General features: G+C 42.5%; 1 protein-coding gene across 8 annotated transcripts in view; it reads right to left on the minus strand.

The window, feature by feature from the left end:
* MBD5 (methyl-CpG binding domain protein 5) overlaps nt 1–15,524 on the minus strand; it is a 221,071-nt gene that overhangs the window by 33,275 nt on the left and 172,272 nt on the right. For 7 of the 8 annotated variants that reach the window (XM_039493824.1, XM_039493821.1, XM_039493823.1 and 4 more), the window contains one exon: nt 1,472–2,497. In XM_039493824.1, coding sequence (XP_039349758.1) covers nt 1,472–2,497 — 1,026 coding nt within the window. The remainder of the gene's footprint in view (nt 1–1,471; nt 2,498–15,524) is intronic. The other variant, XM_039493829.1, reaches the window with a different exon arrangement.

Raw genomic sequence — 15,524 nt, forward strand, 5'->3', positions numbered from 1 at the left:
TATGTGGACTCTTTCTAAAGGATTCTGACATGACTGTCTTTCATTCTGGAATAGCACACAGCCAGGTACAGTAGAATGAGCATCAGTGGTATTCATTTTCTTGGAAATCCATTCTTAGCTTCCAAAGAGCGACTGCTTCATACCATACCAACATCCTCCCCTCTCCCAACCTTTTGGAAACTATGACACTGCTGTTTGACCCGACTACACAATGATCCAAGGCCTCTTGAACACAAAAATACACTAGCTAACTCTACTAGTCCTCTCTTTTCTAGATACAGGAGAAAAATCTCATAAGAAAAACAAGCTATATTAAAAAAAATCTGCATTTTGTATCAAAAGAAAAATCTCCTATGTAAATTAAAATGTAAAAGAACAATATCACAAACAATAGGAAAATAAATACTTTGCGGCCCCTGATCCTATGAAATTATCAAATAAAAGAAGCCTCAAAGAGGATTTTGCACTTGAGTTAACACAAACTAATGTTTTTCCTAAATTTTATGCTTGTGGAATCAGCTCATGAAAATCAAAAGACATTTTATTTTAGAAAAAAAATTAATCCTAATTCAATAACAATCCTAATGCTAAATTAAATTATATTGTAAAAATAGGGCTGAGTTCACAGTAACAAAGTTGCAGCTTGACATAAGTAACAAAGTTGCAATGCTTTCCAGCTCTTTGACACAATATTTTGGTCATCCTACTGGTATAGTTATTTGCTTATTGAATCCAAACAGAACAGAACACAAAATATATCACATGTTCTGAGTAAATTCATCAAGAGACTAGAGATTTAGGAGAACAGTTTAGGCTTAAGAGTTCATCAGTTATGTAAGGACTTGTCAGGTGTGAGACCTTCAGTTTCTAAACTACAACGAAGAAATGAAAAACAAAGAAATATGAAAACAGAAATGTTCAATCTAGGGCTAGAAGGGGCAACCTACTTCACTGAACTTGTGCAAGGCTTTACTTGGAGTGCTTTATGTACATATAGGACATGTGCTATGGTTTTGGCGTATTTTTGATTTAAATGGAAAAAATGCACTTGGCCATTTTTAATGGACTGCACAGCTACTCATACTAACCCTGTGATGCCACATATATTTGAAATAAAACATTGCATCCCAAAGATGCACCTGTGCTTTTATTACATGAAAAATAAAAGGAGTCAAATTTGCCTGACTGTATTTAAGTGTGTGTAGTAGGTTTGGTGGCATCAGAATGAGGGAATGGAAAATAAAATTATATCCAAAAACAGTATTAAATATTGCTGAATTTTTAAAAATTGCTATTTAAAATTTCTGACAGTAATGGTTGTTTTTCTCTAGAAGTATTCAATGACCTGTGACATACAAAACCCTTTTAGAAATAGTGCAATGAAATGGAGTCTTTAATAATAGAAAATAGAATCAGAAACTCTCCCCCCAACCCTTTTTTTTTTTTAAATCTGTGAAAAAATTTAACTTACCAAGCAGACCTGTCCCCAGTAGAGGGTTAAGTAGCTGTGGCACCACAGAGTTATTGTTGAGTTTAGCTGGACCAGATGTATTCCCAGCATTATTAGATATGTTCAGCAATGTTTCTGCCATTGACACCACTGCTGTCCCACCAAGTGTTGAGACAGACAGTGCTGTCACTGCTGATGATGTAGTGGTTGTGGTAGTGGTTGCCTGGGAGGAGGTTGCTATGGATATCTCTGGATGATTAGCAGTGTTGCCCGATGCGGAGTTCAGGACACCTCCCAACAGCTGGGGATTTAAGGCCATTAATCCTGAGGCCCCAGTGACAGCTGGGAGGAGCAAGGGGTTAGAAGTAGTGTCAGTGCCTGTAAAGCTTGGTATAGGGTTCCCCAGGGGGTTGGTTAAAAGGGTCTCTGCTCTGTTGCTGTCTGACTGATTGCTTGGCAAATGGTCTGGTGGGGCTGTCATCTGTGTTACTGAGGGTAAAGGGTTATTTTGCTGTTGTAACAAATCTGAGATGGTCAAATTGAAAGATGGTAGGGGAAGCATGGCAGCTGCTTGGGCTTGATTCTGAAGTAGGGCTGCTAGAAGCTGAAAATGAGCAGGTTGTAATACCTGCCCATCCATGTCACTGGAGAGAAAAGCTAGCGCAGCATTTACACTTGGGTTGAGCAAACCTAAAGGGTTGAGTATGACCTCAGACTTGCCTTCTCCTGCTGAAGGCTGTAGTATATTTAATAGATTCTGGTTTAAGAGATGTTGTTGATTCACTGGCAAAGAGATAGGTAGAGAATTGAGAAGGTTTGGATTCAAAGAATGCGGAAGATTGTTGTTTGAAGAGCAGTTCTGTGGAAAGTGAAGTGTGTGTTCGTGGCCAACAAAAGGGAAATCACTCCCAATGGGCAGCTGGCTCGGAAGTGGGTTTCCAGCTGCAGTAGTGACTATAACACCATCTTGAAGAACGGATGTTGTCTTTGTGATGGCAGGTTGGCTGGTTCCAGCTATGGCTATGGAAGATGATGGTCCTGAACCCCCTGTAACACAAAACAATACATATATTAATAATGTTTATTGAAGGACAAATACTATCATCATTGCAACGATAACTAGACTCATCCAAATTTAGCTATATTCAACACTCAGATGAAGAAAATTCAAACAGCATGTCTTTCTTATTAAAAAACGTTAAAATCAATTTGCAATGAATTATTTCCACACACTACACAGAAATGCCATTGCCACATCATAACTGGAATCCTGCTTAAATGAAAAACTTACGTTTCTTTTCAAACTCCTTCAGCAGAGAATTGTGTAAGAGGATTTCATTATTTTATTAAATATATTTTGGATTAGTCTAGGACTGAAAACTACCAATTTGTTACTATGTTCAGTCTTGAACCCACACCATATCCACTACTAAAATGATCAGTGATGGCCTTAAAACCTAATGGTAAAGAGTATGGTCCCAAGATTAGATCCATGAATCCTGGCTCCTAGTTTCCTGATTCTATTCCCAACTCTGCCACTGTATTGGTTTTTCCATCTGTAAAATGATCAGAACATTTCCCATCTCACAGTATGTTTTGTGAATTATTGTTTGTAAAACATCAATTCTGTTATCTTTGGAGGAAAGCACTATTAATTATTATTATTACTATTATTATTATTGTGACATTTAACTGTCAAGCTCCAGAAAACGTTAAAGCCAAATACAAGTTGCCAAGGAAAACACAGAAGTTTTCTTGAAGGAAAAGGTAAAGTCATTTGGGTGGCCTGGATGAATTCTTTGCTTAGACTGGCAGAGAAGTCCAAAGCTTCCCTGCTGGTGGATTTACAATAAAGGCTGTTATTTATTCAAGACTGGTTATTGTTTTTCTGTTTCTGCATATCTGTCTATCAGCCTTAAACAATGTTGAACTCTACAAATAAATGATCTGTTTTCCCCTACCTGAAGGAGATTTCTTATTTGAATTGACAGTAGTTGTACACAAAAGATGAGTGTCAGAGGAGCAGGAGAAATAAAACAGAATGTAACCACCTTTGAACCATACTTTTCAACCTTATATGGTGACCAAAGAGATGCCCTGGGTCTCGGAAAACAAATAGTAAAAATGCAGATTAATTTGATAAAATAAATATTTTTTCTGTTATCTTCTATTGAAAAGCTGCAGCAAATTCCACTGTGTAGCCCACTGATCAGATAAAAATCAGAGAGCACCAATTATAATTTAGCAAAACTCCAGACACAAATACTATTGGAAACTGGGAGTTCAACTACTGTCAGAGAATTGTTAAAGACAGAATCCAATTTTTTATCTGACAACTCACAATACCATCATTCAAGAAGTGTAAAGTATTGACAGTTAAACATTACATATAGTTATATATATTACATGAGATGTCAACTGTTGAGCTTCTTGGGCCAAGGATCATGCCTTCTTTTCTGGGAAGCAACTACAATATTATGGCAAAATAAAGAAACAAATAAATAAATAAATAAATAAAATACTGCAGCTGAAGTTGACAGAAATCAAGTTGGTAATCACAAGAACAGGATTTCACAAGCTCCCAGGGATAGCATGTTAGCAGACTGGTATAAATGCTTTCATGATTAGTAAATTTCTCCTGACAGCAGTCTGGAACCCATGACAAAAAAGTAAAACAAAACACAAACTGTCCCTCTCCACATGGCTGAGTACACAGGAAGAAATATGAGGTCTGAAATATATATCCAAAGTGGTAGGCAGCTTCCCCCAAAAAGCTAATTAAAAAGTGAAAATAAAACTAGTTCATAAGGAACCTTTCAAACACTGAGATGATGAGGATGTTGAGTGGCAATAGAATGACATGTAAGAGAACGAGGATTACAAGTATGTCAAGTAAGTTTGTTTTCTGTCAAGATAACTCTCCTATTGGATATCCATTTCTGCAGACTAAAAGTCTCTGAGAAAGTATCTAAAACAAAATGTCATAGAAAAAATCTCTCTCTCTCTCACACACGCGTGCGCACACACACACACACACACAATTGCATGGAACATGACCACATCACCATAATGGAATGGTATGTTAGAGGTTTGGGGTTTTTTGGTTTTTAATATGAGTTTGGGATGATCACATTGGCTCCAAAAGGCAACAACATGCATGAAATGTGTAATTCATCCCAAATGAGTGGGATGAATAATTTAGAAATAATTTTAGCATGTTTTATTGATACCATTTTTCATTTCTCATACCTATAAGCCAGACATCCTTAGTACCAAGAGTTTGATTGTACAGGTCCCAGAGAACAGAAACCAGAAATAACTACTATATTTTAGAAACCTCTGAAAATATTCTTAAGTAACTTTTTCAAACATGATGTAGCATATTTTAAGGACATTCCAGGGCTAGAGGTAAGTTACTTGCATTTCACTGGAAAGCAGGGAAATTTCCTTTTCTAATAGTATAAAACTCCCATTTCAAGCTCTGATGTGTCAGGTAGATATTGGTATCTATTAGTAGTGCAGGACTGAATGGTGAACGAGAAAAAACAATTACCCACCTTTTGAAACGGTTGTTCTTCGAGATGTGTTGCTCATGTCCATTCCATTGTAGGCGTGCACGCGCCCAGGTGTGTGGTCGCTGCAGACTTTTGCCTTAGCGCAGGGGACCTCAAACTTCATTGCACTGCAACCCCCTTCTGATAACAAAAATTCCTACATGACCCCACAAGGGAGGATCGAAGCCTGAGCCCGCCCCAGGTTGGGTGGGGGCAAAGCCAAAGCCCAAGTGCTTCAGCTCCAGGTGGGGGGCCTGTAACCGGAGCCTTGTCACCCAAGGCTGAAGCCTTCGGGCTTTGGACCTGGGTGGTGGGGCTCAAACTTCAGCCCCGGACCCCAGAAAGTCTAACGCCAGCCCTGGCGACCCCATTTTAATGGACCACAACCTACTTTGGGGTCCTGACCCACAATTTGAGAACTGCTGCCTTAGTGGTATCAATAGGTACCCTCTGAAGTGGTACCCTCTGAAGTGCCATGCTCATGCGGCAGTATATCAGGTGCCACCAGCCCTGCATCCTCTCAGTTCCTTCTTGCCGACAACTCCGACAGAGGGGCAGGAGGGCGGGTAATGGAATGGACATGAGCAATACATCTCGAAGAACAACAGTTACAAAGGTGGGTAATTGTTTTTTCTTCTTTGAGTGCTTGCTCGTGTCAATTCCATTGTAGGTGACTCACAAGCAGAATACCTGGAGGTGGGCTCAGAGTTCATGGTCTTGTAGATTGGAATACTGCTCTGAAACAGAGGGCGGAAGACTGAACTGGCCGCAAGGTGTACCTTGACCGAAGATAGCGACAGCCCCTGGAGCTTAAGGTGCAGCAAATAGTCAAGGATGTCCTGCAGTGGGGCCTCTGCCTCATGAATGCAGAGATCTGAGGCCCAGCATGAGTACCACTTCCACTTTGCAATGTAGGTACCCCTGGTGGTGGGTTTCCTGCTGGACATCAGCGGAACACTGGCATTCTTCCCCACTTAGCCATCCAGCAGCCAGACGGTCAAGTGCAGCACTGCCAGGTTTGGATGCAGTAGAGCGCTGTGGTTCTGGGACAGCAGATCCGGCCAAAGAGGCAGCTGCAGGGGGGTGGGTGCCAAAAGACTCAGCAGCATGCCAAACCAGTGTTGATGAGGCCACGCTGGGGCTTTGAGGATGACCGTCGCTTTGTCTTGCTTTACTTTTAGCAGGATCTTATGGATTAACGGTATCGGCAGGAAGGTGTACATTAGCGCTCCCAACCACAGCATCAGGAAGGCATCTAACAGGCAGCCCTTGTCTCTGCCCAGCAGAGAACAGAACACATGGCACTTTCTGTTCTGCCTGGATGCGAACAGGTTCACCCAGGGAGTTCCACACCTGTGAAAATCTAGGCTGACTACCTCCGGAACTGCCCTTAATGAGCCAGTCGTCAAGATATAGGAAGATCTGGACCCCTCGACGCCTCAGGAAAGCCACCATCAGCGCCATGCATTTTGTGAACACCCCGAGCCAAGTACAGGCCAAACGGTAGCGCTGGAGTGAACTGGAAGTGGCGCCCAGCCACTATGAAATGCATGTGTCCTGGGAATATGGAGACATGAAAGTAAGAATCCTTTAAGTCAAGAGAGGCGTTCCTTCCCCACCACCCCCAGAGTTCCCCCTGGATCCAGGGAAGGGATGATGAAGGCCAGGGAGACCATGTGGAACTTCCAACTTCTTGAGAGACTCGTTAAGTCCCCGCAGGTCCAGAATGGGTCTGAGGCCCTCTTTTACCTTCGGGATTAGGAAGTATGGGAGTAGAATCCTCTTCCTTCTATGTCTCGAGGAACCTCCTCCACAGCTCCCAAACTTTGGAGCGTCTCGACCTCCTGAACGAGGAGTTGCTTGTGAGAGACGGGTCCTTGAAGAAGGATGGAGAAGTGGAGGGCTGGGAGGAGTGGCCAGAAATTGCAGGGTGTAGCCCCGAGCCACTATGTCCAGGACCCAACAGTCCAACTTAACCCACAACCAGGTTAAGCGGTAGGGGAAAAGGCCGTTGAGGAAAAAACGGAAAGGATCTGGGCAGTTGACTCATGTGTCGTTACTGAGTGCACTCTCAAAATGAGCACTTCTGGCCCCCCGGTGCTTCTTTGGGTCAGGATGTGCAGGAGACCGGGACGACGAAGGGTGGTGGCAGCTGAACCCGACGTCCCGTTTCCTTAGAGGCCTTTGTCGAGGCTGCCATTATCGAGGTGGCGGAGGAGGCGGAATGGCTGTCTCAACACAAGGAGTGTGCATCCCCAGAGAGCGGAAGGTTGCCTGTGTGTCTTTCAGGACATGCGGATGCGCATCTGTTTGATCAGAGAACAGGCAGACACCGTCAAATGGGAGGTCCTGAATAGAGCCCTGCATGCCCTGGGCCAGGCCAGCGGTCTGGAGCCAGGATCTGCGCTGCATGACCACCACCAAAGAGACCACCCGGGCAGCTGAATCGTCCATGTCCCAGGCCATTTGGAGGGAGCACTCCTGGGCCGTCTCCTTGAACTTGAGGAGAGAATCCCACAACTTATTGCGACTCAAGAGGGCCTGATGGTTTACCACCCGAAACTGGAGCTGGCTGTAGAATAAATTTTGTGACCAAACAAATCCAGCCTCTTGGCCTCCTTATTTTTATGGGTGGAACTGGTGGGACCCCATTTGTCCCTCTCATTGGCAGCCGAGATGACCAATGATCCTGGTGATGGGTGGGTGTACAAGTACTCAAACCCTTTTGCAGGGACGAAGTACTTCTTTTCCGTCCTCTTAGAGGTGGGCGGGAGGGAAGACAGGGTTTGTCAGATGGTTTTGGCAACATTCAGGACCCCCTTGTGTACCGGGAGCATGACATGAGCTGGGGCGGACACTGAGAGCACATAAAACAATGTATTTGACTACTCCTCCATCTCATCCGCCTTGAGGCCCAGGTTGGAAGCCACCCTGCGGAGCCTGAAACTCCCTAAAATCATCTGGTGGACTAGCTTTTGAGGGGCCTGCCACCACCTCATCTGGAGAGGAGGAGGATGATTGGATGACCAGGGGAGGTCCGGCAGTGTCCTCACCCATCAGAGAGGGCCTTGGGGTGGATACTGGCTCCTCACCCGCAGTGGCTGCTGGAGCATCCTGCACCAAACCCGGTGCTGTCAATGCCATGGGTGCTGACTTTGGCATGCCTGGTGACCGAGGGCTGGTGGGAGTGGGACAATGGCATGATGGGAACTTCCTAGGCATTCCAATAAGGCCAGAGGGTCAGCCACTGGCTCAGCTGCCAGATTGGCACCAATGCCACGGACACGCCCTCCGGAGCCCAATCACGATGCTGTCCAGGCAAGGGGCTGAACTGTGCCTCCAAGCTGAAAAGGTCATCACCCTCCGGTGAACAAGGTGAGGCTGTGGAGACTTGGGTCTGGCAGCTCACTGTTGCTGCCAGTGACCGGTGCTGGGAACGGTGTCGGGAGTAGGGCGAGTGGTGCTATGTCAGGGAGTGACTTCAAGGTCTCAGCCACAGTGACTAACAACGCGATGAAGACGGGTGCCAGGGAGATCGTCAACGCCTGGCCCGAAGACAGGGATCAGGAGGGCAGGGCCAATGTGGAGACCAAGAACATGGCAACCTAGGGCTCTGTCTTGGCTCCGGAAACAAGTGGCGCTCACTTGTTTTGTGTGAGGCCTTGCTGGTGGGCTTGCCCTCACGGGGAATCTTAGTCAGTTCCATTGCAGCATGTGGTGCTGGCTGCGGCAGAGGCGCTCTTCTAGCTCACCAGGTGCCAGGGGCTTAGAGGGCGCTGACTGCGCTGTTGGCTTGGGCCCTTTATTGCTTCCTGGAGTCAGTGGCAGGTCCTTTCGGGGGGAGGAACTCCCCAGGGCTGAGCCTTTTTGCGGGACCAGAGTGGGTGTAAGGCCCGAGCAGGGTCCTTTGCCCAGTGCCCCTTGGTCACGCTTGCTCAGTGGTATCTTCTTCTTCGGAACTGGTGAAGGGGATGCGCTATGCACCGAAGTTGATGCTCTGGGTGCCGGTTCAGGCCATGATGACTCTGAAGATGGGTGCAGGGCAGCCTGCATCTGGCGGGTCCTGAAGTGTATGTCACGCTCTCTTTGTGTCCGAGGATGAAAGTTCTGGCAGATGCAACAGCGCTCCTTTATGTGGAATTCCCCAAGGCACTGTAGACAACTCTCATGTGACTCACAAACAGGCATGGGCCTGTTACACAAAGAGCAGGGCTTGAAAGCTGGAGAACAGGGCATGCCCTGCCTGGGGCAAAGTCCTTGCAGGGACACTATCTAACTAAATGCTTAACAGGTACTGAACAACTAACTAACAAATGATTAAACTACTTACAGCTAGAAGCACAAGGCTAAGCTAGAAGAGAAACCGCTGACTGCTTGCAAAGCAAGGGACAGAGGTGCTCCAAGTGACCACCCTGGGCGGTAAAAAGGAACTCAGAGGGTACCGGGCCGAAGGCACCTGATATACTGCTGCATGAGCGCGGCACTCCAGAGGGTGCCATAGCTGACCCTATGGATACTGCTAAGGCAAAAGTCCCTGACGACGGCACACACGGGCACGCACACACCTACAATGGAATCAACATGAGCAAGCACTCAAAGAAGAAATTCCATATTTGGAAAAAAGGAAGAAGTTATATATTTTTTTAAATGTCAAGTATTTAATGCTGCGCAGAGGGTGTGAATATTAGAAGGAGTCCTGAAGGCCAGGCTGAGAAATACTACAAGAAAGACATTCTCAGATGGTTTTCTTTTAACAGCAGAACCTATCAACACAACATAAGAACAGCCATACTGGTTCAGACCAAAGGTTCATCTAGCCCAGTATCCTGTCTTCTGACAGTGGCTGATGCCAGGTGCCTCAGAGGGAATTAAGAGACCAGGTAATCATCAAGTGATCATCCTGTCACCCATTCCCAGCTTTTGGCAAATGGAGGCTAGGGACACCATCTCTGCCCATCCTGGCTAATAGCCATTGATGGACCTATCCTCCATGAATTTAACTAGTTCTTTTTTGAACCCTGTTATAGTCTTGGCCTTCACAACATCTTCTGACAGAGTTCTACAGGTTGACTGTGCATTATGTGAAGAAATACTTCCTTTTATTTGTTTTAAACTTGCTGCCTATTAATTTCATTTGGTGACCCCGAGTTCTTCTGTTATGAGAAGGAGTAAATAACACTTCCTTATTTGCTTTCTCCACACCAGTCATGATTTCATAGACTGTTATTACATCCCCCATTAGTCGTCTCTTTTCCAAGCTAGAAATTCCCAATCTTATTAATGTCTTCTCATACAGAAGCTGTTCCATAATCATTTTTGTTGTCCTTTTCTGAAACTTTTCCAATTCTAATACATCTTGTTTGAGATGGGGCGACCACATCTGCACGCAGTATTCAAAATGTGGTCGTACTATGGATTTATATAGAGGCAATATGATATTTTTTGTCTTATTATCTATCCCTTTCTTAATGATTCCCAACATTCTGTTAGCTTTTTTGACTGCTGCTGCACATGGAGTGGATGTTTTCAGAGAACTATCCACAATGATAGTTCTTGAGTGGTAACAGCTAATTTAGACCCCATCATTGTATATGTATAGTTGGGGTTATGTTTTCCAGTGTGCATTACTGTGCATTTATCAACATTGAACTTTATCTGCCATTTTGTTGCCTGGTCACTCAGTTTTGTGAGATCACTTTGTAGTAGGGCTGTCAAGTGATTAAAAAAATTAATCGTGATTAATTGCACAACTAAAAAAATTAATCGTGATTAATCACATGATTAATTGCACTGTTAAACAATAATTGAATATCATTTACATATTTTTGGATGTTTTCTACATTTTCAAAAATATTAATTTTAGTTACAACACAGAATACAAAGTGTACAGTGCTCACTTTATTTTTTATTACAAATATTTGCACTGTAAAAACAAAAGAAAGTATTTTCAATTCACCTAATATAAGTACTGTAGTGCAATCTCTTTATCATGAAAGTTGAACTTACAAATGTAGAATTATGTACAAAAAAATAACTGCATTCAAAAATAAAACAATGTAAAACTTTAGTGCCTACAAATCCACTCAGTCCTACTTCAGCCAATTGCTCAGACAAACAAGTTTGGTTACATTTGCAGGAGATAATGCTGCCTGCTTCTTGTTTACAAGGTCACCTGAAAGTGAGAACAGGTGTTCACATGGCTCTGTTGTAACCGGCATCGCAAGATATTTATGTGCCAGATGCGCTAAGGATTCATATGTCCCTTCACGCTTCAAACACCATTCCAGAGGATATGCATCCATGCTGATGATGGGTTCTGCTCAATAATGATCCAAAGCAGAGCGGACCGATGCATGTTTATTTTAATCATCTGAGTCAGATGTAACCAGCACAAAGTTAATTTTCTTTTTTGGTGGTTCGGGTTCTGTAGTTTCCACGTCTGAGTGTTGTTCTTTTAAGACTTCTGAAAGCATGCTCCATACCTCGTCCCTCTCAGACTTTAGACGGCACTTCAGATTCTTAAACCTTGGGTCCAGTGCTGTAGCTATTTTTAGAAACATCACACCTTCTTTGCATTTTGTCAAATCTGCAGTGAAAGTGTTCTTAAAATGAACATGTGCTGGGTCATCACCCAAGATTGCTATGAAATATAGGTTAGAATGCGGGTAAAACAGAGGAGGGGACATACAATTCTCCCCCAAGAAGTTCAGTCAGAAATTTAATTAATGCACTATTTTTTTAATGAATATCATCAGCATGGAAACATGTCCTCCGGAATGGTGGCTGAAGCATGAAGGGGCATATGAATGTTTAGCATATCTGGCACACAAAAATATCTTGCAACTCCGGCTACAAAAGTGCCATGCGAAAGCCTGTTCTCACTGTCAGGTGACACTGTAAATAAGAAGCAGGCAGCAGTATCTCCCATAAATGTAAATGTTTATCTCAGCGATTGGCTGAACAAGAAGTAGGACTGAGTGGATTTGTAGGCTCTAAAGTTTTACATTGTTTTGTTTTTGAGAGCAGTTATGTAAGAAAAAAAAATCTACATTTGTAAGTTACACTTTCAAGATAAAGATTGCACTACAGTACTTGTATGAGGTGAATTGAAAAATAGTATTTATTTTATTTATCATTTTTACAGTGCAAATATTTGTAATAAAAATAATATAAAGTAAGCAGTGTACACTTCGTATTCTGTGTTGTAACTGAAATCAATATATTTGAAAATGTAGAAAAACATCCAAAAATATTTAATAAATTTCAATTGGTATTCTATTGTTTAACAGTGCGATTAAATTTTTTAAATTGCAGTTAACTTTTTGAGTTAATTGTGTGTGTTAACTGAGATTAATTGACAGCCCTACTTTGTAGCTCTTTGCAGTCTGCTTTGGACTTACCTATCTTGAGTAGCTTTGTATCATCTGCAAATTTTGCCACCTCACTGTTTACCCTTTTTTTGAGATCATTTATGAACATGTAGAATAGGACTGGGTCCAGTACAGAACCCTGGGGGACAGCACTATTTACCTCTCTCTATTCCGAGAATAATTTATTCCTATCTTTTGTTTCCTATCTTTTAACCAGTTACCGATCCATGAGAGGACCTTTCCTCTTATCCCATGACAGCTTACTTTGCTTAAGAGCCTTTGATGAGGGACCTTGTCAAAGGCTTTCTGAAAATGTAAGTACACTTTATCCACCGGATCCTGGTCCTCATGCTTGTTGACTCCCTCGTATCTATAATACTAGTGCCAAATGAAACAAAAAGCTGAGTGGACTCCTGTCCATTCCATATAAAAACAAAGGGACCTTTTAAAATCAGGCTTGTGGAGAAGGAACTCACCTGGATGGGAATACAGTACAGGTATGTTAAAAATGTTGGCAAGATAATTAGCTCATTGAAATAAAAGTCTTGTTAGTATGCTTAGAAGGATTATCAGTTGAACAGCTGTACCTAGCCCCAACTCCTCTTTGTACAATTTGGTATAAGGTGGATCAGTCTAGATCCCTGCACAGAACTATTTTTTAAATCCCGCTCCCGTCCTGCTTCCTGCATTGTTTCTTGCATTTTTATCCTGCTCCCACCTGCAAAAACCTTAGATCCCACAAATCCCACAAGAGACAGATTCCTCCATGCTACAAAAACAAACAACACCATGGTTGCTTATTTATACATATATAAAAACGGAATTCAGGCACAATTTTTACCACTAAAAGAATAAAACAAATCTTGCTTAAACTATGTAAAAAAACCCTATAGCCCCTGTTATAATAGACATTAAATCTCTTTCTATCCCTCGCTTAAAATATAGGTATTAAAACCTTTATTTAAAAAATGTGCTTTACATTCTTAAAATTCTATTTATGAACAAACTGACAGGAGATTTAGTGTTTTCCCACAAATTACTGCAGTCTGTCTTTTTTCCTACCCAATCCAGCCCACAACCAAAATTTTATCTGGTCCCACTATTATGGCAGCGGGTTGTGTGGGATCCACAGGATCCCAGTCCCGCTGTAGGCCTCTAGATCAGTAAATGGAACTCAAAGCATATTCACTCTACAAACTGAGCTCACTGCCACTAAGAAAATTAACTTCCATACAAGAAATGTAAGATCACAGGTATAGAGTAGATAAAAACAGCTTTCCCCAGTTTAGTCTGGACCTCATTAATAACCCATGACACTGAAGACTCTTTAAATAGGGATTTCAAAGGCATCAAGCCTGACATGAACCTTGTGAAACAAGGGACCACGTGGAAACTGGTCTACCTTCATCACACTCATAATAAGCTGAAATAGCTACCAAAGTAACATTGAGGGAATTTCTCTTCTACCTTTTTGCTTTGTTTTAAATTGAATTAAAACTGATGGGTGTCTAAATTAGTTGTTACACTCAAGAAAGATCTTGGAATCATTGTGGATAGTTCTCTGAAAACGTCTGCTCAATGTGCAGCGGCAGTCAAAAAAAGCTAACAACATTAGGAACCATTAGGAAAGAGATAGCTAAAAAGACAGAAAACATCATGTGACTATATAATTCATGGTACATCCACACACCTTGAATACTGTGTGCAGTTCCAGTCACCCCATCTCAGAAAAAATATATTAGAATTGGAAAAGATACAGAGAAGGACAACAAAAATGATTAGGGTTATGGAATAGCTTCCATAAATAAGAAAGATAAAAAAGACTGGGACTATTCAGCTTGGAAAAGAAATAACTAAGTGGGGATATAGTAAAGGTCTAAAAAAAATCGTTAATGGTGTGGAGAGAATGTATAGGGAAGTGTTATTTACCTCTTCACATAACACAAGAACCAGGGATCATGCAATGAAATTAATAGGCAGCAGGTTTAAAACAAACGAAAGGAAGTATTTCTTCACACAATGCACAGTCAACCTGTGGAACTCATTGCTAGAGGATGTAGTGAAGACCAAAAGTATAACTGGGTTCAAAAAAAGAATTAGATAAGTTAATGGAGGATAGGTCTATCACTGGCTATTAATGAAGATGGCCAAGGAAGCAACCCCATCCTCTGGGTGTCCCTAAACCTCTGACTGCTAGAGGCTGGGACTGGACGACAGAAGATGGATCACTCGAAATTGCCCTGTTCTGTTCATTCCCTTTGAAGCATCTGGCACAGGCCACGGTCGGAAGACAAGATACTGGGCTAGATGGTCTGACCCAGTATGGACATTCTTAGGTTCTTATGGTCCCTGTCTGAGGCTTTTTCAACTCACTAATGAAAAAGCAGTAAAACATTACCACAGCATATAAGAATTTAGCTCAGACACCTACTAGAGGTGTCTGCCTCAAAACCCCATTATAAATCAAAAGGATTATACCAAAAAACCCTAAGGAAAGTGAGTTTTTCTTGCCCATAGCTTTCAGGAGAGATCCAACAGTAAGGCATGCTTCCTTCCTGATCTTTCTCCAATAGGCCAGAGGGCAGGGTTTAAATACTTCCCACAGAGCCTTGCTCTTGGCAAGGATTACATGCCATCCAGTAAATCTGTGCCCCTACATCTGAGAAAGAGGCCAACTGGAACTGCCTATTGAGGGCAATCTTAGCCCATTCTGATCATGTAACATGAGTCAGCAGCGTGGGCCTTTGTCTTGGGTTTTGTTTTTTTTTTGTTTTGTTTTTTTATAAATGTGACCCATTTCTCTCCCAGGACTCAGTGACCATGTCCTCATTCCCACAGGTATTGTTGCAGGAAACCCTGTAACAGAGTAGTAGACAGCCAGGAGAGTTCCTCTTGCAAACCTTAAAAGGGCCTATATACACTTTAATAGTTACTGTTTCTGTTGCTGATTTAAAAATATAAATCTGCATTACATGCCTGTAATATCTATATATATATAAATATCCTTGCATTCCTTGCATCCAGTTCTACTGATATAAGTTTTTCTCACTTCAGCTGCCTTATTATTATTTATTTGTATTATAATAGCACTGAGGAGCCCCAGCCATAGACCAGGACTCTGCTGTGCTAGGTGCTGTAGAAACACAGGAC

Source organism: Mauremys reevesii, linkage group 11 (assembly GCF_016161935.1).
Source record: "Mauremys reevesii isolate NIE-2019 linkage group 11, ASM1616193v1, whole genome shotgun sequence".
In the NCBI taxonomy this organism is placed as follows: Eukaryota; Metazoa; Chordata; order Testudines; family Geoemydidae; genus Mauremys; species Mauremys reevesii.